This window comes from Solanum dulcamara, chromosome 2 (assembly GCF_947179165.1).
Source record: "Solanum dulcamara chromosome 2, daSolDulc1.2, whole genome shotgun sequence".
Taxonomy (NCBI): domain Eukaryota; kingdom Viridiplantae; phylum Streptophyta; class Magnoliopsida; order Solanales; family Solanaceae; genus Solanum; species Solanum dulcamara.
Window position 1 is genome coordinate 60,921,265 of NC_077238.1, and position 27,385 is coordinate 60,948,649.

Genomic DNA, 27,385 nt, shown 5'->3' on the forward strand with positions numbered 1-27,385 from the left:
ATTTTTTTCAAAAGAATCTTGATTTCCTTATCATCCCCATTGACTTAAAGTTCAATTCTTTATAAATTTTAGTTAGATTACTTCTTCTTCTTGTTTCTGGGCTTTGAAAAAATCAAGATTCAAAATGAGAGTAAATAGAGGAAAACACTGGTAGGACAAGTAGGTTCCAAAGACACTTGAAGATTCAACGGCTATGGCGTCGGAGGCTGGAGGAAGGTTTTCCGATGTTGTTTTGTTGTCTGACATTTGTGATAAAAAATAAAGAATTATGATAAAAAATAAACAATCAAGAAGAAGAGGATAAAGAGGAAGAAACGTGGAGGGTGGGGCCATTTTTTATTTTTCTTACTTTAATTTTCATCTGACGCGTTATGTTTTTATTTTATTTTTATTTTTTTGCCACATCAGTTTTAGGAGGTAAATAAATTCACGTTTAAGTAGTAAATGTGTGTAATAGGTCGCCATAATAATTTAAGTGTGTAAATGACTTCTCGAGAGAAGTTCAGGAGGTATTTATGCCTTTTTCCTATATCAAATAATACATAAATTACCTCATAACTTATACATGCCTTATTTCCTATTTACCTATCAAATGTCGTATAAGTTATACGAAAATTAATAAATATTTAACTTATTTCTTATTTAGCTACCAAAAAATCCCGAATTACTCATTTTTTCCAAATCATTTATCAAGTTAATTAAAATTATACACCAAATAATAGGAGCATTATTTTTTGTTCGTTATTTTCTGTGTTTTTGTAAATTGTCCCAGACCCAGTCAAGGGGACATCCATAGACCATAGTAAGCACAAAAGTCGTAACAGTCAAAGATCAATTTATTGAATCGCCAAGATTATTTCTGACCCCATAGCATACCTGTTGACTGTACGAGTGACTATACAATAAGTTTCCCCCAACTCCGAGTAAAGAGAAAAAACGAGAGACGAAGACAATATTCATTCATCACTGTGTGTGTGCGTGTTTTTTCTCTGCCTTCTCTTCCTTTTCCCCCATCTTTCTTCTGTAATCCTTACCCTTTTTATGCGTGTGGTGGAGTTTGTGTACAGCTTCGGTGGTAGCGGAATTGATCGGGTGTTGGAAGTTGGATCAGTAAGTTGGTAAAGTCAAGCCCTCTTTGATCAACCTACTTTTATCATTTTTCTCTTCGCTTTTACCCTCAGATCACTAATTTTCTTGATTTTTCTTGTTGATTATGGAATGATGGGGTTTTTCTTGTTTGTATTAATGGGAATTTTCATCTGTTTTTGTTAATTTTGAGCTAGGTTTCCTGGTTATGGTTGAATTTTACAACTTCTTTATGGGGGATGGATTGAGCTGGAGACAGAAACGGTCGTGTTGTGTTTTGAGAAAATTACTATTTAACCCTCATATATGGAAGAAAAAATGTCGACAGGCAAATGGGTTGTTTCGTTTTAGTTGTAGTATTTCTCGAGATGACCTTGGGAGGTTTTTGGCATTTCTAATAGTTTTTTTATCTACTTCATGATTAATTATTTGTCATGTATGTTTTCAGAAAGATTTATGGTTGATTGTTTATCTTCATTTCTGAGCGATTTGGGAATTAAATGTAGTGACAGTTACCTATTTTAGGATCAGTGCGTACTTAGCTAAGAAGGAAATGATTCATATAGGTGATATGAGCTTTTTCTATCAAGGTTTAGTTTAATAAATGGAGGTGAATAGAGCAAAGTGGATAAAGAGAACATGTGTAGTCATGCCGAAGTAATTTGAAGTTGAGGTGTAGTTGAATTATGTTGAGTTCCCACATCGCTAGACGATAGGTTATTTGGTCTCCTTATAGATGATATTGGGAAACCATTACTGCATGAGCTAGCTTTTGTGGTTAGTTAGGACCAAAATTCATTTTTTATCATGGAAAATAATCATTGTAGAAAAAAAATTCCATTGCCGAACAATTTTGCATATAGCAGTACCACCAATAGGATCGGAAGCCTTATGTGCTCCAACCCAAGAAATTTCGTTCTCATAGTGTCCTCTCTTATTTCTCTTCCTTTTCATAAGGTTAGAGCCATGCCTTTTCAATTCATGATTTACCTGATGTTAAGCTCCAATTTTATATTTTCAATGCTCTAGATGTCCGTCCTTGAACGTGTTGGGTTGTGTTTGGTTACCATATCAATAGGTGATAGGTTATTTGCTCTGCTTATATGTGGTATTGGACGACCATCACCTCACGAGCTAGCGAGGTGGAGTTATGCTCAAGATCCATTTCTAATCAAATTGATTCTCTCTAATATCATTAAAATTTGAACGACAAAGGGTCAAAAAAGCCCTTGAACTATGCTAAATTGAACAAAAATTCCCTCAATTAATAATTTGGTCTAATAATACTCCTGCCGTCCATATTGTGGTCTAAAAATTCCCCTATTATTACTTAATGGATCAAAAATGTCCTTTTTCGGGTAAATATATTATTTCTTTTATTTATAATCACAAATTTTTCCTAATAAAACTATTACATATAAAGAACATATTCTTGTTTCTTTTCTTTAAAAGTTAACTAATAAATAAGTAGGATATAATCTTTTTATCTTCTAAATCTCATTTTATCAATTAATATTGGATAACTACATGCACCTTTTTAATTCTTATAATATAAGTCATATATATATGATCATAGTAACCCATCATTAATTTCATTTCGATAACGATCAAAAAATTTCTAATAACATAGAAAATATTTGTATTTCTTAATCTTTTTCGAATTGAAGTAAGATAAACATTTGCTAATAATAAAATTGGTATTATGAAAAGACTGTTTAGAAAGAAATGAAATAATATAATTATTTGGAAAAGGGGCATTTTTAGACCAAACTATTAACTGACGGTATTTTTGTTCAATTTCGCATAGTTCAAGGGCATTTTTGACTCTTTCCTGAAATTTGAAACATTAATCTTTGTGTAGTTATTGTCCCTTAATTATCTGGTATTTGCATTCTGATTTTTAATATGGGTTTTCTGGAGAGTGCTTTTTAAGAAGATTTTTGCATTGGGTTTTGAATGAAAGACCTTTTGTTTTTCATGTTTTTTTTCAGGGTTATGGAGAGTACAGTTTGACTGTGCAAATCCTCATGCTGAATAAATAAACTAGAATTGAAGATTTTGTGCTGCAGTAGCTTTATCAGAGAAAATGTTGGAGGCTCCAAAGTTTGCAGGACTTATAGACTTAAATGAGGACCTTGATAATTATGGCCTCACTCAAAATTTTTACCATAAGCTTGGTGAAGGATCAAACATGTCAATTGACAGTTACGGGAGCTTGCAGATGAGTGATGGTGGAGGTTCCGTTGCGATGTCAGATAACAGCAGTGTTGGATCAAATGGTTCCCACACTCGTATTTTAAACCACCAGGGCCTCAAGCGTGTCCGCAATAACTATTCTGCGGTAGCTAGTGTAAACAGGGGGAGAGTTTCTCAAGGGTTGAGTGATGATGCCCTAGCTCAAGCTTTGATGGATCCTCGATTTCCTACTGATGGGCTTGAGAATTATGATGAGTGGACGATTGATTTGAGGAAGCTGAATATGGGCCCAGCTTTTGCTCAAGGGGCTTTTGGGAAACTCTACAAGGGAACATATAATGGTGAGGATGTTGCTATCAAGCTTCTAGAGAAGCCAGAAAATGATCTTGAGAGAGCTCATTTGATGGAGCAGGCATTTCAGCAGGAAGTCATGATGTTGGCTAGGTTGAAGCATCCAAATATAGTGCGTTTTATTGGTGCATGTCGTAAACCTATGGTCTGGTGTATTGTGACTGAATATGCAAAAGGGGGATCAGTGCGTCAGTTTCTGGCCAGGCGACAAAATCGATCTGTGCCCTTGAAGTTAGCGGTGAAACAGGCTTTAGACGTGGCAAGGGGGATGGAATATGTACATGACCTGAATCTGATACACCGTGACCTGAAATCTGACAATCTACTCATAGCTGCGGATAGGTCAATCAAGATTGCCGATTTTGGGGTTGCTCGTATTGAGGTGCAGACTGAAGGAATGACACCAGAGACTGGAACATACCGCTGGATGGCTCCGTAAGTGTCTGGGCTCTCTAGCAGCTTTGTTTATCCTATTATCTTATTCCAGTCTCGGGCCTTTTGGCAAAAGCCAATAAGAGAGCTACTTTAGCTGTTTCATTACTCCTATTGGATTATTTTATCTTTCTTGTGTTAGTTTTATAGTTCCCACTTCCCAATGTCCTCCTATTTTTTGATTCATGTAGGTTGTTGAGAATATAGTTAAGTAAATAAAAGCTTAAGCTATTAGAGAGAACACATTTCAAAGCATGCAGAGATCCGGGATCGAATCTCACCACCACCCATCGTCAAAAAAGAATTTCCACGTGCTTGACCCACGAAAAGAAGGATCAGGCCTGCACTTGAGGGGGCGAGTGGAGAATATAATTAAGTAAATATGGACCTAGTGGTGCATACAATACAGCCTTTTACCTACCCAGGAAAAGGAGGAATGGCTGCAAACAGAAATAATTTTTGTTCATCATGATATTCGCTTGGATATTAAAATTTTAACTAAATAACCTTTTCTTGATGGTCTGAAATACAGTATGTTGCATACCTTTTTAAAAATTGAGAGGTAATGCGCACTTATAAGCTATTTTTGAACTTTTTTTCCTTGGAACTATTGAAAGGTAATACCATTATCCTTAAAAAAAAGGAGAGAAGGTAATACCATTATCCCTTCTGTATACTCCGCCTAAAATTGAATGTATAACATGCCTATTCTGTGTGTTGCACCCCCACTATTTCTGGTAGTTAATAATTGAAGTACTGTATGAACTGTAGATGTAATACAATTAATGTATTTCATATTTGAATAGTAAAAACTAATTGAGGGTGTCATGTAGAACTACTCTTTTACAAGAAAAGAAAAAAGGAAAAAAAGGAAAGATACATTAGTTGGGTAAAGACTCCAGTTGTAATTTTTTTTCTTCTAATTTTTCCCCATTTTTAACATTCTTTTTTACCTTGCTCAAAAAAATTGTAAAGACTTTAAAATAGTTCATTACTTGTTAAGAAAGACAAAAATAGAATGTGTCATTGTCATTTAGTGTTTGTCATTGTCATTTAGTATTTTGACTACTTTCCATCTGCCAATTGCTATAGATTAAAAACAAATTGTTTGTTACTGAAGAATAAAAGTAACTGGAGATGGTATTTTGTACCACTATATCTACAACTACAATAGCTATGCCTTAATTCCTTGCTAGTTGCGGTTGCTTCTGAATTACTGACTTTGGTACGTAAGAATATGCAATTATGTTCTTTATTTTAGAGTAAAAATTGCTGGAGTGCGATTTTATGATGTGATTTTTGATAGCATAACAAAATAAGAGTGCTCTCTTATTATCAACGGAGATGCTTTAACAGTCTCTTTGGAGTATCTCTCCAAAAAGAATGACAAGTTATACTTTCTTTTGAAACTGTTTTCCCCTAATTCCAACTAGTCCGCATTACAGTTACATTGATACCTATTCATAAACCTTATTCCTCTTTTGCTTTGATATGTCCACTACTCCATCCATTCCAATCTGACACTCTTCCCATTTTTCTCAAAATACAAAACAACAGCAATATACCTAGTGCAATCCCACATGTGGGGTTTGGGGGATAGGAAGATAGGATGTACGCTGACCTTATCCATATCTTTACAGGGGTCAAGAGGTTGATTTGGATAAACCATCGACTCAAAAGAAAACAAGAATTCAAAGCACGGTTATAAGAAAATAAGACAACAAAAAAATAGGATGCAAAGCAAATAGAGCAACAAATAGTAATAAACACAGAAGAACAAAGAAACTATGTGATTCCTAAATAATATTACAACTTACGAACAAGGAGAAATGGAGAGGAGGCTAGCTCCTACCTCTTCCACATGAAGTGGACAACACTACTTTACCACTAACTTTCTATACTAATCCTTGACTAATCACCTCCCTCACCCCTGTTCTTCTTCGGCCCACCTCAACCCCTCCTAACTTCTGTCAAAGCAAACCTCTCATGCCTCCTTATGGGTGCATGCATGCACCTCCTCTTCACATGTCTAAATCATCTTAGCTTCGTTTTCCTCATCTTGTCCTCTATGAAGACCACTGCCTCCTTGCCCTGTATAACTTCATTTCTAATAATCTCTCTCAGTACTCCCACACATTCATCTAAACATCTTTATTTTCGCTACATTCATCTTCTGAACGTGGGCGTTCTTTACTGACCAACTCTCTTAATTTGTATCCATATCAGCCACTCGCACTCGAGTACTAGCAACTTAGACCACAAATGCAGCAAATTGGTGTCCTTTCTTAGATTTTCACCTTTAGGAACAGAGTTCAACTCATTTTATTTGAATTGCTTTCCTAAAAAGCCTAACAACTCTCATTCATAGTGCACAACATAGCCTTGACTACCTAAATGATTTCAAATAGATATTATTGGTTGTGGTCAAGTTCAGAGACTAGAATAGTATCAACAGAAGATGTCTATCAATGCATGACATTGAATTAATGGAGTTTTTGGGAGGAATGCTAAAGCAGTGTGTGGAGTTGGGGTCCTTAGTCCTTATTTCAAGGCTAGACTACAAAAAAGCTCTCAGGCACTTATCCCAATGACATTTGAGTTTCCCTCTGCCAACCTCTCTCCTCACCTCGATGGTCCTTCTAACCATCGAAAACTCAGTCCTTTCTTTCTTTCTTCTTTCCTTTCTCTCTTCCTTCTTTATTTCTCTCTTTTTTCCAACTCGCAATGGAGAACATTTATTTTGCAGTAGTATTTTGCAGTAGGATTCAAATCATATGATTCGGTGAAAATCTCAAGGACAACAGGAGTGTGGTATGAATGGACCGAAAGGAGTAGGAATGCGATTAGTAGGACTTCCTTCAACAAGTCGATGGAATGGATAGTGCAGGTCTTGAAAGAGGCATCTAAGACAAAAGGGAATGTTGTTCGTCGATGGAGGATACACATATGCAAACCAATAGCCCAAAACGGTGCAATGAGGCAAACAACACACACATATATTCAGAGGAAAGGAATACGTCCAAAGATTTAAATCAGACAGAATTTCAATTGATCTGGTTAGCATATTTTACTGATCTCATTCAGCTGCCTTTGCGGGAGAAAGTGCTATTCAAGCTCAATTCTTCCTACTATATAGGTAGCTCTGTTTTTTCTTTCGGGAAAATATTACTAGCTTGCCATATCAAGTTGAGTTGTGAAAAAGCGCCGAAGCGCTAGCTTTAAGCGTGAAGCGAAGCGAGGCGAGGCACTAGTGGTATCTATATGTGAGAACCTATATTACGTTATTACTAAATTAAATGGTATTTTAATTGTCCAAAGTCCTCCCATTAATTACTTTCTACGAATTCTATGCAGATTCATACTAAAAAGAGAAACAAGCTTGAGTTAAAACGTCTGAATGATCTAGTGTTCATCAAATATAATAGAACATTGGTGCGTCGCTACAATGCTCGCAATACCATTGATCCAATTTTGTTGGATAATATTGATGATGTAAATGATGGTTAACTGGAGCACCCCAAAATCATGAAGATGAAGAAGTATATGAAGGAGAAGGTCTCACTTATGGTGATGTTGCTACGGCTAGTGGTGTGGAGGAGAATATTTATGGTTTTAGGGGGAGTACTTTAAGGGGCAAGGAAAAAAGAGTAGTTACATGTTCAAGTTCATGTTCAAGTTCATGTTCAAATAGAAGTAGAACTCTTGTTGATGAGTCCTCCGATGAGGAAGAAGATGAGGACCAAGTAGAAGTAGAACCCTTGTTGATGGCACTTCAAGAGTTTGAGGATTTTGTTGAAGAATAGGATTTTGCTCTCTTTGTGATTTGGTTATGCATTTGCTTTATATGTTGTTACTTATGAGGATTATTGACTATCTAGTTACTTTTTAATCTAAGTCTTTTGAGTTCTTGATTATTTATCTATGCTTATTTTATATTTTATATTTTATATTTTTATACTAAATAGCGCTTTTTCTGAAAAAAGCATGCGCTTCGCTTCACGCTTCTCGCTTCTGTGAAGCGAGCCCCCGTCGCTTTTTTCCGTTTCTCGCTTCTCAAAACACTGATATCAACTATTAGATCAGGCTCCTACTCTTGAGTTTTTTCTAATTACCAATTTCATAAAAAAAGGGTAGATTAGTTTAGATCACTCTGCGAGAATTGGTGATCTCGTCTTGCTTATTGGGAGAGATGCTGCATCTAGACCATCTTATCACCTATATAGCAAGGGGCCACTCAATGATGAACACTATTGAAAACTTGCCACTCTTCAACTACTTTGGACTGGAACCTCCTCGTGAAGATCATTCTATAGTTGGTGATTTAGTTGCAATTCAGTTAATCTTGTTGATACCTTCATTGGTGGTTTGGGTGATTAGTTCCAGGTCATACTTACTTTTTTTATAACAATTGTTACCGTCTATAGAGTCTATGTACTCTGTTACAACATCACACCCAGTGAAATTCACTAACTAGGGTCTGGGAGGGTCGAGTGTACGCAGAACTTATCACTACCTTGTGGAGGTGGAGAAGTTATTTTTGAAAGACCCCTGGCTCAAGTGCATCAAACCCAAGTAAAGAAAGAAAGCAATGAAGAAAGCATATCAATTAATAAGAAAAGTAGTGTAGAGTCTACGTGAGAGAAATAATAACAAAAGCAAAATAGTGTGATACTCAAAACAACTTATGACAAGAACTACAAGGGTACGACTAGTACTACGACAGGCACTGACAAACCTAAACCGTGGCAAGGCAAGACAACACATTATGCCTACTTTGGCACAATTGAATAATTGGTGTAGTATTGAGAATAGAGGTGAGGAGGAGGACAGGTGGAAGATTATTCCTGTTTGCATTTGGTGGACAGTGTGGAAAGAAAGGAATGGAAGATATTTTGAAGGCACTAGCATTTCTATCGAGAAAATTAGGATGAATTGTCTTGGCTTGTTCTTTTTTTGGTGTAAACAGAATATGTGAGGGAAGGTAGGAGAGTTAGCATATTAAATTGGCAATGTATAATTGTATAGGGGTCTGGGCAGGGGTTTAAGCACCCTTTTGATGCTTGTAAAGGTTCCAACTTAGCATTTTTTTCTAGGTTTAAGCACCCTTTCGATGCTTGTAAAGTTTCCAAACTTAGCACCTTTTTCTAGGGTGGCTAAGTTTTTATTGAATAGAACTATTATTTGTCTAAAAAAAACACTCTACCCCTACTAACCTTCTACTCCAATACGCGACCTCCACTCCTTCTTATCTGTAGTTATGTTCTCTATAATATAAAGCTCCGCCAAGTCTTGTCTAATCACTTCTCCCAATACTTTTTCAGCCTACCTCCACCTCTTTGTGTACCCCCTACAACAGCCTCTCGTACCTCCTCACTGGGGCGTCAAAGCACCTCCTCTTCACATGCCCAAACTATCTCAATCTCGCTTCTCTCATTTTATCCGCCATAGAGGCCACTCTCACCTTCTCCTGGATAACCTAATTTCTAATCTTGCCTTTCTAGTATGCCCACACATCCATCCTAACATCCTCATCTCCGCAACATGCATCTTCTGAACATGTGAATTCTTATCTGGCCATCACTTCATTCCATACAATAAGGATGGTTTAACCACCACTCTGCAGAACTTACTTTTAAGTTTAGGTGGTACCTTCTTATCACTCAAGGCTCCCTTTCATCCATGCCTCCCCAATGTGATGTGTGACATCATCGTCAATATCCCTGTTTCTAAAATATCTATTTAACCTACTTTAATAATGTTGACCTATTTAAAAAAAATAAAAGCATTGTTGACTGATTACCTTTCAGGTTCATTCCTTCCTTAGATGGTGCTCGCATTTCTCTAGATAAATTCCAACACCACGTTCTAGATCTAGAAAACAACCTTTGTAGATTTTTCGGTGCTGATCAACGACTTGGAAGTATGGTTTAGGTTAAGGCATTGGCTTGCTAAATCAACATTAAAAGGAGGAACAAGGAGTATAATTTCATTGTAAGCAGGGAACTCTTTTAACTTTTTATTTGCGTTTCTCGTCAAACAAGTTTGTTTAAAAAAGTTTAGGCTCAAGCATACAAGGGATTAGCTCCTTTATTGGAATAAATTGAGAGGAAGAAAGTGCTAATCCCTCCTTTTCACTTAACATTTTTCATTGAACAAATATGGCAGTTCAAAAGTTTTATTCTTATACATACAAGGGATCAACACTTCATCGAGAGCCACAAAAGTGCTACCTTTTCTTCAGAAAAGAGGATCAGTTTTGTCTCTCGACTTTTTGCAATGACTCCGTTTGTAGGTTGAAAAGACGAGGACACCAGAAAATTGGAAGTTCAATCTAATTCTTCCAAAACTTTCTATTTAAATCAGCAACCTCTTACTAGATGCTATTAAGAATTAAAATTTGGGAAGTAGCTCCTTTGGTGCAATATGGACGATATGGAGAGAGGAACAAAGAGTGTTTGAAGGAGTAGAAAGTTCCCTTGTATAGTTTGGTTGTGCTTTTGAAGGAGAAAAAACTAAAAACGCCGGAATAGTTCACAGGACTTGAACCACAAAGCGTGAAGTGAAGCCCACAATTTCAGAAAATAAAGTACCATACATATATGAGCATAATAATTAATCTCAAACAAAAAGGTGATATCAAGTGTTATTAGGAAAAAAGAACTAGGTGGTACCAAGAACCTGTAGTGTACTGAAGAATTTTATCCCATTTTCCTCCTTTATGACTTGAATCCTTTGTCTGGATATTGAATATTTTAACAATAAGCGTTTTCTTCGTTATCTTGAATCATGAACATTCAGTGTCTAAATATTTTTGGACTCTATATGAAATGTTTAAATTCTTGTCAATATTTGTGGGAGTTCATTGTATAGAGATTGTACATATTTTATGTGAACAATAAAGGTATTGTTCTATTACGGTACGTTCAATCATTGTGTGTAAAAGGTCAAAAGAATTTCTCAAAATGTGTAAAAGGTCAAAAGGTTATATCTGAAATCAAGTGTACCTCTCTTAATAGTGCTGTTTAGGTTCTCTCTTGTGATTCATTCATCTCAGTATGTATCTCATCTCTAGAATATTCGCTTTGCCCTGCTCAATTTGACAGTTGCTCTATTTTCTATTTGCTGGAAGTATGTTCGAGAAACATGAAAGAAACACATAACATTGTTGTGATCTAGCTGTGTGACTTGTAGGTTACTTATATTTTATGAGTGTGACTTGTTGGTTACTATAGTTTGTGTGAGTCAATAGCAGTGTTTTAAAAGGTGTTTTCTGGGGAAGTCCTGGTGCGAGGTGCACTTAAAACGCACTGAGCCGTGCCGATGGGGTGCAAGTATCGTGGGACGTAAGTCCCAACATTCTGGGCGTTCATTTGGGGCGTATGCCCAGAGAACTTTTTAAAATTGGAACCAAAATTGCTTAATAAACCCTTCTTAAAATGGTTATACTCAACAAAGTTGCTCGAATAGTAAGTACCCCTCACTTCCAACCCTATTGTTGTGAGTTCGAGTCATTAAGGGAGCAAAAAGAGTGGGAGCTTCCAGGGAGGGGTTAAAAAATAAAATAATTTTTTTAAAAAAGAATACCAAATAACGCATAACTCAAAGGCCTCTTCGAATTGGTTATTCTAATTTTTCAATTCTCTTTTTATCATTCACTGTGTAACCAATAATCGCTAGCCTTTCTACCCTTTATTTGCAAAGTGCAAACTATAGAGCAAAAGCTCTAACCTCCAATATTTTCTCTGCTTCCATGCTTGCAGTTTCCTTCTTTATGCTTTATTCTCGTCTATTTTTTTGCTCCGTTAATTTATTCTTTTCATGTTGTTGGTTTTAGAATTTCTTTTGGTATCAATATAGTTTAGATGTGGAGTCTTTATTCCAAAAAAAATGTTCTATTTGTATTATAATGAGCATTTATGATTTATTTTCTAATTTTAAGTTTTCCAATAATAACTTTATATTATTGGTAATTTTTTAAATAATTGTGGAACAACTTTTAGTATATTTACTCATAGTGATGTTATAGGTACAATGCATCTTTATGCCTCTCACTTTTTCAAGTCAGAAAAATAATTCTTTCGTAATGTTGGTGTAGACGTTAACATGTTTATATATATATACACACACACACACACATTTTTCTACTAATTTTATAATTTTCTTGGTTTTTCTACAATTTGAAGATATTTTTATTTTTTATATGTTGGTTTTATTCATTTTATAGTATTAAAAAATAAATATACATGGGGCTTATGCTCCATGCCTTTGGGCTTACGTCTCACCTTACACCCATGCCTTGTAAAACATAGGCCGATAGTTATGATTTCTCATATTATTGCGCCTCAGATTATGTGCTTTTGCACTTTAGAGATGCGTTGTCTCATTTTTCAGCACTATGTCGCTGTGCCATTCAATTAGAAAGTTGATGGGAGCCATCACGTTTGGCCGCTATATTCTAAAAAATGAGTGAACTTGCTTATTGATGTTTAGGAGTTAATTCCTTTATTGCTATAGTGATGCCTTTCTCAATTTTGGAGCAATAGTTAATTCTTGCTTTTATTTAATAAATTGCAAAACTTATTACCAATCATGAATTCCTTGAAGTCTGTAGGGAACCACTAATGTACTAGGTAGGTCAGTTATTTCCTTTTCTTTACCAAAAATAGTTATTTTTTCACCAAAAAAAGAAAAGGTCAGTTATTTCCTTTTTCTTGGGCTTGTCATGGTGATCAGAAGGTGAGCCTTGTGTTAGATCAGAAAATCAAGATGGAAAGAAAATGATATGGAGCTCAATCCCTTGCCCTCAATGCATCTCTCTTTCCTTTCTTTCCATAATGTACAATAGAGATTCCATATCCAGCTCCTAATTGCAATGTAGCCCATCCAGCAGCATAAAAGAATTATTAGTGCCAGTTGTATCATCCAATTAAGCCGAATTATGTTCTGAAACAAGCTTCAAAGTTGCCCAGCAGCCGAACAATGCAAAAGAATTGATTGCTGTACTCCATCTCCTTGAAGCACAAGAAGTATTTGTTGGAATACACTTTACCTCTTCTCTGCAGGTTACTTTTGTTATAACTTGCATCACGCACCATTACTCTATAGCATGAGTTTTAACAGAAAAGTTCCCACTTCTATGTGCTCTCCGTATTAGAGAATCTTATGCATCAGGATTCAGATGCTTCTGCTCCTAGCTATTGATGTAAAGAAGAATGTCTTTCCATCTCCCAATCAAAGCAGTACCTTCAGATTTCCAGCGTCCACCCATCTCCAGATTTATGTTAAGCTTTATTTTGGTTGGGAAAAGTGAAAAGTGGAGTACTTTTTTACTTCCTTTCTAATAGGACATTTCTTTTAGAAATCTACTCTGAAAAAACATGGTGATTGTCGCTGCCAGAAATAGTGAGGCCGGGATTCTTGAGATCAGAATAGACGTATGAGGTGGCTTTGGAAATAGTTTGGTTTGTGAATGTGGTTGGGATGGGTACATCACTGTGATGGTGGATGTATCTAAAGAACACAAAATGGGTGACTTGTTGAAGGAAAATATGAAAAATTATTCTTCCTGACTAATGTAATAGTGGTCTTACCTAAAAATGGGAGTCTTCACATCAAATAAAGTTTGTTGCTCAGCATGTGTAGGCACTCTGAATAAGTTGAATTTAGTTCTAGCAATTTTTGCAATGTGTCGTGATTCTTTTCTTTTGCAAAATAAGAACATCCAAAGTTGTTTAACATGTAATTTTTACTGTAGGCTACTTGAATTCCTTTGCTCTGTTTTGCAGGGAGATGATTCAGCATCGACCTTACACCCACAAAGTTGATGTTTATAGTTTTGGCATCGTTCTGTGGGAACTGTTAACAGGTATGCTTCCGTTCCAGAAAATGACCGCTGTGCAGGCAGCTTTTGCTGTAGTCAACAAAGGTGTTCGTCCAGCAATCCCCAATGATTGTTTGCCTGTTCTAAGTGAAATCATGACCTGCTGCTGGGATGCTAACCCTGATAATCGACCACCATTCTCTCAGGTGGTCAGAATGCTCGAAGTTGCAGAAACAGAGATCATGACAACTGTCAGAAAGGCCCGTTTTAGGTGCTGCATGAGTCAACCTATGACTACCGATTAATGTGGGAAGCGGAAACAAGCAGCAGTAAAAGCAGGGATACAAAATTTGGGAAGCCAAAAAAAACAGCTGATTTTACCTCCTGTGTATCTCTATCAAGCATAATTTCTTTGTTCAGATAGAAAAGGGAGTAAGTTATAAGTACTTTTTGTTTCTTTGTTGTATCCTTTTTTGTTCTCTTTGGATTTAAGATGCTGATTAGTAGTAATAGAGAGGGCCGATGTGTATCCCTACCCGTTGTTGTAAGTTTGATAAAAAAATATAATGCCCTCAAGATCGTACTTTCTGATCCATGCTTAGACCCTCATCTCTGTGTTAGCCCCCAAATGGTTGATCTTGCATTGCAGAAATATGCTAGCACGAGTGACATAATTTGCTTGGAGGATTGAGGGTGTATTGAAATCACGACAGCAAATATGAAAAGTATTTGAGGATTGAGGGTGTATTGAAATCACAATTTAGTAGTTGATCTATGAGAGTGAGTTCTTGGAGATTGATTTGTCTAATCCCTGCCATGACTTCATTGTTCTCTTGTAAGGCGGGAAAATGAGGTCAAGATTTGAAGTTTGCATTTACAATCCACGAAAAAAGGTGTACACGCAGACCGCTAAGTTCTGAATAGAACTTGTTTGAGGGAATCCTGATAGCGCCATTTTCAATCTCCAGCAATCGTATGCTATTGAGAGAGAGTTTTGTTTTGGAATAACGCTCAAGATGAAAAATCCTAGAGACAATGATCATGTTGAGCTAGAAAGGAAAAAGTGGAATCTGGAAAAGTACTAAGGGTAATGTATTTGAGTGAAATTCCTCTCGTATTGTACAAAATTTCAATGCAGAAAAAAACGAAAAGAAGCTACCATACATAAAAGGTATGGGTAAGGAATATTGCCGGAATAATGAAACAGAGAAAACATTGATACCTGACTCCATAAAAGAAATAATCTGACTATCAAAGCCAGACATTATTTTGGTTGATCATGAAATACAGGCTCAATATAAAAGTTGTTTGATTTCTGTAAACATGTTGCAGCCTCCTCCCAATAATCACCCATTTTGGCAATTCTACAGCAATAACAAAGCAGCCTTGGGTACCACCTGAAACTAAGAAAAGCTAGAGTACAATAAGGCATCAGCCCGGAGAGATCCACAAATTTCCAGATGTCGGATGGCTTCTTGTATTGCTTGCCATCACCTACTTTATAGAAACAATGAAGAGATAATGGGAAGACAGTTAGCACTAACACTACTGGCTGCTCTCTCCTTGCCCAAGAACTGCAAATAACAACTAATTGAACAAATGACAAATGAAGGAAAGAGAAAAAGAGTTTTCTGATCCATAGGTGATGAAAAAGCCACCTCCCAAAGCGCTGTTAGCAATCTCCTTATCTATATGAGCCAGTTGGTTGCCCAACCAAATAAACATTGAATGACTGCAGAGAACCCTGCCTCCGGAATCTGTTACTGGCATAAGGTAGTAAACTACAAACTCTATTCAAGGTAACTTCTTAACTATATGAGCCAGCTGGTTGCCCAACCAAATAAACATTGAATGACTGCAGTAAATCCTGCCTTTGGAATCTGCTATTGGCTTAAGGTAGTGCACTACAAACTCTATTCAAGGCAACTTCTTGTTGCCTTCCAAGTTTAGTGTGCCAGCAAGACTATCGGCTAGTTGACTTATTGTGTCAGCTGCAGTAGTAACTGCAACTGCAGCACTACCAGGTGGAAGTGGACGCTGTTTACTCTTCTTTTCAAGCAAGGACTTCTCCCTCTCATCGTAATAAGTGAAATCATCCAAGATAGAGGTATCTGCTTCATAGTTCTTGAAAATTTTCAACATTTCTAATCCCTCTGGCAATTTCACCTGAAATGACCAGAATGACAAAAAAATGTGAAGCAACTGCAACTGGTAACCCACAAGCTATAGGAGATATAAGCCGAGCAAGAGTAAGGATTGTTAATTGGCAAGATTTTGAATATTAGCATACAGAAAAGAGAAGAGAGAAATTTAATTTCTAGCAGTCATCATTCAATATATGTAAACTATCCTGAAATAATTTGTGTGATAATAAAGGCAAAAGATCTGGACTAGCTACATTCAAGATACATTATGCATTAAATTTGCAGCTCCAATAGGTAATACACATTGAGAGCTGGGTGATAATCTTAGACATTAGATAAGAAAGAACAACAGTAGATGGTTACAAGGAGTATAGTAGAAGACATGTACCTCCTGAGAATCTCGGCTGTGAGTCACTGGCTTGTTGTCATTATGTTCCAGAAGTATGTGACGAAACTGACTGTTAGGAACGTCCTTAATGACATGCCATTTAACAGGAAATTGCCCACTCCATCGGTCCTGCTGCCAGTACTCTGCGTTGTTCTCAAAATCAATAGGTCCAACCATCTCAGCAACCCCACAAAATTGTCCACTAGCATTGACCTAGATTTGGACCCAAAAAATAAAAGCTCAAAAGTTAAGCATGTCTATCATATAGAAGTGTATCAATATTCGTTAGCAGGCATTCGTGTTCACAAATTTCCCAAAAATAATGACACCCAGGCTAAAAAGAGATGCAAATATAGAAAAATCAGAAGTGGAAAGAGAAAAAAAGAACTGAAAGACATTATGTTTGGGTGTCCTCTGAGAATAATGACAAAGGGTGTCAGCTATATGAACCATTTCCCAGGAGAGTACTGCATTCTTTCAACTAAAAGGCAATATAAGTATTGAAGGAACATACCGAAAAAAAGAGAAAAACAGGACAATTAGCATTCATCTCTTTTGCTTCACCATAAGCAGCATCAAGCTTTCTATTTCCCTGAGGAGTGCTAGCCCAGACACTATATTTGATACTTTTGTGAACATTATCTTCACTGAAGGACTTGATGACAAAGAATTTAGCATGCTCATAATCAGTCACAAATTCAGGCCGATTGTACTGGTCAGGCTGCAAAATAGAAGTTAACTCAACTTCTGTACGAATAACAGAAGACGAGCTATCCTCAATAGGAGCCTTGCTCTTTGGCTTTAATGCCCTTGGTCCTCGATTTCGTTCACTTGCCATACCAAGCGATTCAGTGGAAATGCTGACAGAGTGCCGATCCCTTTCACGTCTTCCACCTCTGTCTGGAGTCAGCCAATTTCTGTGACCAGGTTCCCACAAAGAACTGGACCCACTACCATAGTTCGCACTAGGATAAAGACCGCCTTGGGAATAATGCCTGGATGAGGAACCTGATGTAAATCCAAGGCCTTGATGTGAAGCCTGCTTTTGATCAAATAAGTAGATAAGTCATTCTAAAAGAAAGAGCTACTGAAGATAAACAACTCAAGAGACGCACAAGGCAGGTCCTAAGATAACCCTGTCTACAGTTCTTCATTTCAGATGACAAAAGTCAGTTACTTTTCTGGGATTGGATCTATCTCAGTATTGAAGTTGGGAGAAATAATACAGCATTGACTAAATCTCATTTTCAAGGTAGTGAATTGAATGTCTAATGACCATCATCAAGATTTTGCAGTTATACTATGCACTCATGTTCTTTATTTTGTGAGCATAATATGTAGAATGTAAATAGTAAGAAGGTACATAAGAACAGATGGCTGCCATTTCAAACCCAATCATTGTGGTTAACATTGCTAAAGTAGAATGATTTAAAGGTGGGAGCGAAAGACTAATGCTTCATAGTTCTCAAATATTTGCTGTGTACACTAAAACCAACACCGTTAGTTATGTAGATAAGCTACAAATATCATTACTTTCTAAAAAGTTATGGAAAAAAGAGACAACAAATATGACATCTACAAGGATAAAAAAGATACTATACTGTTTGATAAAAGGGCTCTAAATTAGTGTTGACATCTTACAAACATCTTACAATCCAAAGTAAGAAACTACAGGCAAGACTTTATTCACAAGGCCATTTCTTAAGAGATGGAACACATTAGGATCATTTTCTTGTTTTCTTATCATACCACCAAGTGGGAACAGTTAACAGTTTCAATGCTATTAAAATAAAGTAATCCTTAGTTATTTCAAATCTAGGATGAATTTGGATAAGTTGAGAACTTTTTCAATATCCAATATCCAATACTAAAACTATTGAAAATAAAGGCTTTGAATCTTTTCAATACAAACTTTTAACTAGCTATTTAATGACTTAGCAAAACACCTATGAAGCCTTTGTGATTGTGGCACGAATAATTCGTCAAGATGAGTCCAGGCTACATTGCTAAACCATATTGTAGTTGTTTTCATTAGCGTGAGGTAAGGTGGAAGTTGAATTAGGAATGAAATACGTAAAGCCAGATAAGTCATAGTTGATCGAGTTTTAGATGCTATATTTAATGCCTAAGTGGTGCTTACCCTTAATTTTTTGGATAGGTTGAGAACTTTTTCACTAATGAACGAGCTTACATCGAAATAAGTACAACATAAATCTCTTACTAGGCTATGCACTAAAACTGGGTTGGTTAGTTATTAGGGTAGTATAACTTTTGGTGCATGCAGTAGCATCTAATCATATTATGAACATGATATTTGAGTTGATAAAACACTTATGATATTTCCCAATTCATTGCCTCTCTTTCACTCGATTTTCCAGTGAAAAGAAGAATGATAACAAACCTGCATGGCATTTTGCTCATACGATCCAAGTATGCCAACTGGCTGTGGATACAGTCCTGCAGATGTCATTTGAGACATGTATCTTCCAGAGTCCACGGGGTTAGGTCGATTAGGTAAAGATTGACCAGATCCAACTTCACCTTGGTAATTGTAGAAACCCATGTTGCTGCTTCCTGAGAGATCACCTCCACCAAACGGCCCAACAGGTATGTAGTAACCTGATCCTGGACCAAACTGTGTGCCATCAATTTCATGGCCAGTGCTTCCTGGTGCCACCAGATCAGGCTGTGAAGCTGGAAGAGCTGATGTAACATGTGGCAAGCCAGGGGAAACAGGTGGTGCATAGTAAGATGGAGAAACTGGAATTTGGTGCGAGTATAGCTGACCATCTATCATGAAAGGAGAAAGTGGGCTAGCAATGGGGGAGAACTGTCCAAATGCCATCTGTGGATCAAAGCCATAACCAGGAGGGAAAAAGAGCGGATTTTCATTGTACATCCCCTGCAAAGGTTCAAGGAGAAATTAATATTTGGTGACCCACTGTATGGAAAATAAATGCTACCACACACAAAAAACTGGAATCAGAACTTACTGGTGGAACAACATGCAAGTTGTTCACGTTGACATCATTAGATTGTTCAACCCAACTCCCCGTGCCATTGTCATAACCTGAGTCAGAAGGCAAATAAAAGACCATTGATCACAAGGATTTAAAAAACATTTTTGTGTAACCCTCCACCCCAACCCCGACCATAGGAGGGGGGTGACGTTTAACAAAGGAAATCCTAGAAGAATGTTACAGATGGAGAATTCATTGACAGAGGTACCTTCTACTGAGTAAAAACTCTGTCTTTCACTTTACAAATCACAATTATTGTCAACCATTAATCAAAACTTCAAGTACTGTATATTTTTTTGTACTGCCCCATAAAACCCATAGGAGGGGGACGGCGTTTAACAAAGGATATCCTAGAATGAAGGTCAAGAAGTACATTAAAGATGGTGAATCCACTGCCAGAAGTATCATCTAATGAGTAAAAAACCTGTCTTTAACTTTACAAATCACAATCAATCATTAATCAAAACTTCAAGTAATGTAGAACTTTTATTTCTATTACCTTCACAATCAAATGAAGCTCAAAATTAGTTATCTGGTACAGAAAGAGATGACCAGACATAGCAAGTTCAAGAAAATGCAACCGAGAAAAGAGGTTACATTACATCTATCCAATCACATTGCATGGAGATTATAGTGGAAAGAGAGCAGACAGCTTGTCAACCATAAAAGATCGTCTATTACAAGTTAAACCAAACAATGAAGATAAGGGAAACTTATTCGGATTTCGCAAAAGCATATTGCACGTATTAAGCTAGTATCCTCAAAAGCATTGGAGCTATTTTACAAGTAAAAACCTCTTGGTATATCAGAGAATCACATGGTGTACTACTATGATAGACAAGGGCCACTTGTAAAAAAAGGGAGAAATGATTTACTAAGAACTTATTCTTCGGCATCTGTATTCATGTATAATAGAGTGAACTGCAACATAAACTTAACATTAGCCACAGGAACTAACCTCCATAGTAAAGACCTTGGTCCTGAGGAGAATAGGAATTGAGTGGATAAAAGGTGGGTAGAGCTCCAGTTTCAGAGGTAACAGGGTGATCTTGAGCAATTCTTGAAGCCCCAGGGATGGCTGCATCTGGAGAAGCATTTGCAGAACCGATCCTTTCATCTTTGGGCGAAATAGGCTGATAATGGATAAAACGGAAGTACCAACTGAATATGTAACCTATGCTGGCAAAACTATACAAAAGATAAATTATAATAACACTGAAGACTATTAGCAGTATACCTGTTCTGCAGCATTATGCGGCTCCACGACTCTTTCACCTATACCCACATCAAACAAGCCTGTTATTTCTCAAAACCAAAACGTTGCAGTAATAACTCAATAATATGTAGATATTTTATAAAAGATGTGAAAACAAGGACATGAGAGGACCCTGCTAAATCTAACTTCATTTCTCTCACAAGATTTTTTTTTAAACACATCCCCCTGTAGGTCTTAAACAACCCAACTGTTCAATTTGTGAATAGATGGTTTGGTAGCTTTGTTTATTTACTTGATAAGTAAAACAACAAAGATGAAGAATGGATTTCTCAAGGCCAAATCCAAATACTAAGTGCAGAGACTCTGCTGCGCGAAGCAATAGGATATAAGATTGCCCCTTTCAGATGGAAAAACAAGATTCTTTCTCCCCAAGGCTACAATAAGAGAGTAAACCTCAAACGCCTGCTTAGTTGAAAGATTTGGGACTATTGCTCAAAATTTCGATCTTGTAATTGGAAATGATGTTCCACTCTAATTTAAATTTGAAAAAGACAACCTCTTCATACATTTAATTTTCAAAAATTCTTTAAGCATAAAAATGAATCCCATCTACATTTCAATTAAGATAAACCCAAGGTGTTCAATTTGTAAAAACAAGGGTTTACAGTAGAAGTAAGAACTTGAAATATCCCAAATACTTAAATTGGGCATAATAGTCTTTTGAATTTGAGAAAGAAAAAAGAAAAAAGAAGAAAAGAGAAGAAAGAAATTGTTAAGTTGAAAACTCAGTGGTCCAAACCCATAATATAAGGAATTAAAATCTGAATGACATTAGAAGGATATTGAAAAAGAAACAGAAAGCAGCAATACGGTAAGCAAACGCAAAAGAGATTTTCAACAAAAATCATCGAGTTAATGGTTCTGACCTTTTATTTGAGTTTATTACGTGATCATGAATAAATTATTATTGTGGAAATGTGACGAATTGAGAAAGTCTTAGTCCTAGGGTTTTTCAACCCAAATCTTCGATTCAGAGGGAAAAATGTTACCAAAATTTAATTTTGATTAGCATTTTGGAATCCTCTCTCAGAGGAAAATCTGTTGAGGGTCATGGTTCTGGAATTGACCCGTTTAGCCCAAATTATGCCCATACATAGTCAAAAGACTTATGTCCAATTTAAATATTTGGGATATTACATTACTTTTGCAATTCAAACTGAAGTAGTTACACTATTCAAACATCAACTGTTCAGAGGCTCCTGAGTTCCTTTTTTCTAAGACGAAGCTGATCCCAGTGTGATCATACTGCTGCCAGTTCCAGATTGTGCAAAGGGTACCTTCTACCCATACTTCTCTATTTCACTTCGAAGTCTCCATAATCGAGCTAGATTCTCAATGACAAGAATTCAAGAAAAGTCCTATTTATCACATAAGGATGTATTTATGCATGCTCGTAAGTCTCACTACAGTCATCAATCCTGATAGCATCCACGGAAGCTCAATGTAATTAAAGGACATGGATGAAACTTTGGAAGTTCCAAGAAGACCCACGACAAGATCCCAAACAAAGAAATTTAAGACAAGCTCAATGGGCTGCAATTGGCAATTAAAAAGCGTCTTGCGATGGAAGAGCTCAGCCAAAATAAGATCTTTTGCCCAAGTCTTACATCTATTTAGAGGCCCAAATTAAAGTCCAAGAGGAGGTGGAATGGGCTCACATCTGCCTTAAAAGGGAGAAAATGCAGCAGCCCAAACTTAGTGTGTGTTTTACCTAGTTTCTAGAATCTATACTTAAGAGTTATTTATTTCTATATTGACTGCATTGGACTAAGTGTGGAAAGCCCTCTATGCCCCTAGGGAATATCATTCCCATTTAATTTTGTCTTTGACCAGCCCCCTTTATCACTATATAACAGGGTGCTTTGTTCCTTCATTGTAACTTACATTTGAAGAATATTATTATTGAGAGTTCTTTTGAACCTTTGTAGCAGAATGCTTTGGGATTTATCTTTCAACCTAACTAGTTCATAGTTCAAGATAATAAGATAACTTCTTCTTTGATATCTTTGGTTTCTTCTTGGTATTCTTAGAAGACGATTAGTACTAATTGTTGTCTAACGTTACTCACAAAGTGGTCAAGATCAGATTCTATGTTTGATTCATTTCTCTAAGTAAAGGCGTTTGGATTTCATCCAGTAACTAATTTGTTGTTACTTGGATCTTGTCAATCTTTAGAACTTGTTTCTTGGAAGTTCTTAAAGCTACTTCCTTAAATTTTCCATAATCTTTCTAATTCTTGTTTAAGCTTTTCAATCTGGTTCCTAGTTTTGCTTCTGCATTTATTTTAGTTTATACTTAAGTTTTGGGATTCTCATCCTTTGTGTTATCAAATCCAGATGTCAATATTACAAATTTCCAAGAAAATGGAAAAGATCCATGGGACTACTTATCTTCACATCAGCAGAATTGTGGAAAGCATGCAAGTAACCAGAACTAACATAGCAAAATACTTTACAATCAAGTATTTAATGATCTAATCCCGATTCAATTATATGTTTACTTCGACTTCACTTTATGTAGAAGGGTTAATTCCCAAACAAGCATACAATTATCTGCAAGTGGCAACTAATCACTAACCTATAGATGGCAGTATCATATCGACCTATCAATCAATCGACAACACCTTAAATTTCAAACTAGTTTAGAGTTCTGCTATATGAATGATGAATCCTCATCCATTCTGCTCTATTTAGGTCAATTTCATTCAAACACTAAATAATTTATCTTCAAGATTAAATAAGCTCATTAAGACTTAAACAATAAAAAAAGAGTTTTCTAAAACTAATTATTCTCTCATATGCATCCTTACATGGTTGTTTTTAAGACTAGAATCAAACAATACCTCCAAACAACAGACTTAATGTAAGTGTACCAACAACAACTAAGATTTAGTCCCAACTATTTGTTATTACCTAGAAGCTACAAGGATATTTTGCTTCAATTTCCATTGTGTTCTGCTCTGAGCTATCGCCAGATTGTTCAGAGATATTTGTCCGAGGGGAAACTTTGTTCATACAACTTTAAGACGACTTCATCCCCTTTCATTACAATGAATCATCATATACTGCAAATTGTGCATCTTATCTCTATGTAAAACATGCCAAACCATCTCAGATTATCTTCTCACACGTTACACTCACACATTTACATGTTTATAACAAATATGCAGTATGTACCTTGTGAAGGGTACACATCCAGTTGACACAAACAAACAAAGAAAGCAGAATCACTGATTCGGCTTAGAAAAAATCAGCATTTAGGTTCTTGCTCCTTTGTCAATTCTGGGATGAGATATTAGCGAGGGAAGGCAATCCTAATCTTTTTGCATATCTTATCATACTAAAGCTACACCATCATGAATTTTAAATGATAACACTTGCACAGAAATCACCTTCAATAGATGATACCCGTAGCAATATTTCTTTAAAACAGCTTACTGTAGCAGAGGTCCTTGTAATTATTATAGCTAGCTTAATAAAAGATACAACCTAAAAGAGTCCATATATCCCCTTCCTTGAAACACTGAAAGAGAAGTATCCAAGGTAAACAAAAGAAATTTTCCCATTCATAGAATCAGACAAACAGCAAAGGGCAAAATTTGGGTCAATAGTAGAGTTACTATTTCAGTGACCCAGTATGAAAAAAAAAGCATCTGAATCCTATTTGATCATCAAACAACAACCAAATAAATCTATAAATTATAAAAATAAAACAAGTAGACTCCATCCAATACAGAAGCGTAGATCCACTGTTGATACACCATAAATCACAAAAGTAAAAGGGATTAGAAATGTAGGAACCTGAAGATGAGGCAGATGTGAATCGATCGATGCTCTGGTGATTGGTATCCTCCATGGAATTGAAAATCGAAATCGAGGATGATTTTGACAAGTGAGATACGAAAACCCCAAATCCCCAATTCTCTTATTCGAATTGAAGAATCAAAGAGAAAAGGGGAAATTTTGCTTCGCGGGAGGGTTTCAAATGAAGACAATTACACATAAAAAGGGGTTTAGGGTATTTACTTCCCACAACCTCGAATTTACCGTTTCAGTATCTACATAATCCAAAATGGTCAAAAGTAACTTTTACAAATGCTATTCTCGCAATCTTATTCATTCGCACTCAATCATTAACTACATTTTTCTTTTTTATTCTATAAAATTTATTTAATGAAATCTAAATTGATTTAAATAGTTAAAACTTATAACAAATACTTTCTCTATTCCATATCAACTGAATTTATGAGGCAATATATACCTATTAAGAAAAATATTCAAGAATATAATTTAAATAACTTTTTTTACTATTATTCTTTGTGAAATCATAAATATAACTTTGTAAGTAGTGCAATTTATCTTCAAAGTATAAAACTTCATTAAAGGAAATGACATATATGGAGAAAATTTCAAATATCCATATTGAATTTTGAACAATGAAAAAATCTTCAAAAATTCACTTAATATGAAATAAAAGGAGTATGAATGAAAGGGGATGACACCACTCTAATGATTGGAAAAATCCTTAATATCATAAAGCTTAATATGTTTCAAAAGAATTTTTACAAAGATGATATCTCACTACTTATCACCAACACTATCTTTGTCTCTCATGCTATCAACTATCACCAAGGGCGGAGTTAGCATTGTGATTATGAATTTCACATAACCCAATAGTTTTAGTTTATTTGTGTTGAAATGTGACAATTCAATTCATAGATTTTGCTAAATCTGAACCATCAAATTTTGTACGGTTCAACCTAAATTATAATAAACCACGTGTAAATGTATGTTAAATTTGATATCTCAACATGTATTGGGTGTACAACAAGGATTGGAGTTAAAGAGAATTGAAAATACTAAGTCTAAAACATGAATAGAAATCTAAAAATGTCTTATGACAACATAGACTTGAACATATGTCCAATTAGATGCCTCTAAATATGAGTATGGGAGGGGGCTAAGACATGTCCTTAGCTCACCCTCAAAATACAACGCAAACAAAAGTCTTTTGAAAAGGAAACAATAACCAACTTGAAACTAGTCCCCGGTCAATGAGGACTCACCACAACACCGTCGGATGGAGAACACCTACTAGTTACGTGGACAATTAGGATCTTCAACCTCAACCCCTACATTATGAGACAATGTAGGCAAAAAGTATACATTAGTACGTTGGAATATACTAAGTATGAGGGCATGACATGCTAAATCATGGAATGCAAAGGTCAAGTAAATCACATGATAAGATGGAATACGTAAAGTCATGAGAAAATCATATTGACCAAAGCTTTTAAAAGCATAAATTCAAAATCATAACATACTTAAGAGATCATACATATGTGGATAGGAACCATAACCGACAATAAGACCATGCGAGCTATAACATAGAATTTCGTTGTCTCCCATACAATGAAAAAAAGGGGAATCTACTTGCCAAGATAGACTCTACTCCGCTAGGCGGGTCATACATACGCTATATATGGATCCAATAGCTAAGCCATGAAGGCAACCTACAGTGGCACGTAGTTTATGAGACATGAGGTTGTTACTAAGACTTTTGGTAGGGCTTCCACCTCAAGTCCACTCGGTGTTAAGTCAAATCTCACGGAATACATACATAACATAAGATCATAATTTCATATATCATAGTCATGATCATAGGTTTGAAGTCATAGAGTAGCTCATTTTCATAACATACCTGTAATGTGAGAATTGTCCTTTCATCACTACAATCATATTTGCATAATTCATATCGTTAGGCCTTAGGTCACCACATAGGGCCCTAAGTCACCTTACTTCATAACTTGCATGAAATCATACCTTGAACTTAGAGTAAAACTTAATTGCATAATCAGCTGACTTTGAAAATCATGTAATTCACTTGAAAACATACATGATCATAAACTTTACATCAGCCCATACATGATTCATATAGATAATATCCTTTGGAAGTATAATTCAAAATACTCATAATTTACATTATGAACCCTAGAAATCAAAATAGGAGAATTTATGGAAAAACTCTTCAATTTAATTCAATAACCATCAATTTATATCAAAATAGACTCATTATCATACTTTAAAGCAAAATTCATGCAATTGGAATAGAGATCACAAAACCCATAAAATACCATACTTTAATTTGATAGAAAATTTTGAGAAATTGATTGAGTTTCATAGATAAAAAGATCCATGAATCAATACCCACATACCTTGAGTGAGAACACTAATTAATTTGGAAGAACTTGAGAGTTTTGATGGAGAGCTTGAGTGAATTTACTTGAAGTCTTCAATGGAAACCCTTGAGAGCCTTTTTGTAGAGAGAGAAATATTTGATAGATGAATTGTAGAAGAATGAATAGAATTAGAGGTTTAGGTTAATTTATAGAGTTGAATTAGGTCCTAAAAACGTCTAGGTTCATTAACTAATAATTTGGGAAAGGTCTAAAATGCCCTTTAAAAAAACTCAACTTGGCCAGAAAACCCTCCCAGGTCCGCGACGCGGACGTGTCGCGGACCCTTCTTTTTTGTGAATTATTTGAAAATCTATCTTCCGATATACGGGTCCTAAAAATCCACCAAGACCATTTTTTCGCTGGTTTTGATCCCCTGATCGATATTTTGAACTCGGATTTTTCAAAAAGATTAAGGATAATGCATTACATGAGCG

The 27,385-nt window shown here is 35.9% G+C and overlaps 2 protein-coding genes across 5 annotated transcripts; one reads left to right on the top strand and one right to left on the bottom strand.

The window, feature by feature from the left end:
* The first annotated feature begins 948 nt into the window (after positions 1-948).
* On the top strand, positions 949-14,478 carry LOC129880606 (serine/threonine-protein kinase STY13-like). 3 transcript variants are annotated; one of them, XM_055954700.1, is made up of 4 exons: positions 949-1,118; positions 3,078-4,068; positions 13,851-13,930; positions 14,092-14,478. In XM_055954700.1, exons 2-4 carry the CDS (start codon positions 3,173-3,175, stop codon positions 14,154-14,156), a joined length of 1,041 nt encoding a protein of 346 aa, XP_055810675.1. In that variant the 5' UTR covers positions 949-1,118; positions 3,078-3,172; the 3' UTR covers positions 14,157-14,478. The 3 variants fall into 3 exon arrangements, with proteins under 3 accessions (XP_055810675.1, XP_055810673.1, XP_055810674.1); XM_055954698.1 differs by having other exon boundaries at positions 950-1,118; positions 13,851-14,478; XM_055954699.1 differs by having other exon boundaries at positions 950-1,110; positions 13,851-14,478.
* A 606-nt stretch (positions 14,479-15,084) lies between these two features.
* LOC129880604 (YTH domain-containing protein ECT1-like) lies at positions 15,085-24,821 on the bottom strand. Of its 2 annotated transcripts, none has more exons than XM_055954696.1 (8): positions 24,514-24,821; positions 20,675-20,712; positions 20,396-20,570; positions 19,411-19,487; positions 18,819-19,319; positions 16,932-17,459; positions 16,418-16,630; positions 15,085-16,051 (listed from the first exon to the last, which is right to left on the bottom strand). In XM_055954696.1, the coding sequence occupies exons 1-8, from the start codon at positions 24,566-24,568 to the stop codon at positions 15,803-15,805; spliced, it is 1,836 nt and encodes a 611-aa protein (XP_055810671.1). In that variant the 5' UTR covers positions 24,569-24,821; the 3' UTR covers positions 15,085-15,802. The 2 variants fall into 2 exon arrangements, with proteins under 2 accessions (XP_055810671.1, XP_055810672.1); XM_055954697.1 differs by having other exon boundaries at positions 16,932-17,456; positions 24,514-24,752.
* Positions 24,822-27,385: the final 2,564 nt, after the last annotated feature.

Excerpts from the sequence above, each read along its gene's own strand:
- LOC129880606 (XM_055954698.1), top strand. The coding sequence starts at position 3,173 with ATGTTGGAGGCTCCAAAGTTTGCAGGACTTATAGACTTAAATGAGGAC. Across the intron at positions 4,069-13,850 it reads ACATACCGCTGGATGGCTCC|GGAGATGATTCAGCATCGAC; the intron begins GTAAGTGTCTGG and ends TCTGTTTTGCAG.
- LOC129880604 (XM_055954696.1), bottom strand. The coding sequence starts at position 24,568 with ATGGAGGATACCAATCACCAGAGCATCGATCGATTCACATCTGCCTCA. Across the intron at positions 20,571-20,674 it reads CGCATAATGCTGCAGAACAG|CCTATTTCGCCCAAAGATGA; the intron begins GTATACTGCTAA and ends ATCCATTATCAG. Across the intron at positions 16,631-16,931 it reads CTGTTTTTCTCTTTTTTTCG|GTCAATGCTAGTGGACAATT; the intron begins GTATGTTCCTTC and ends GTCCAAATCTAG.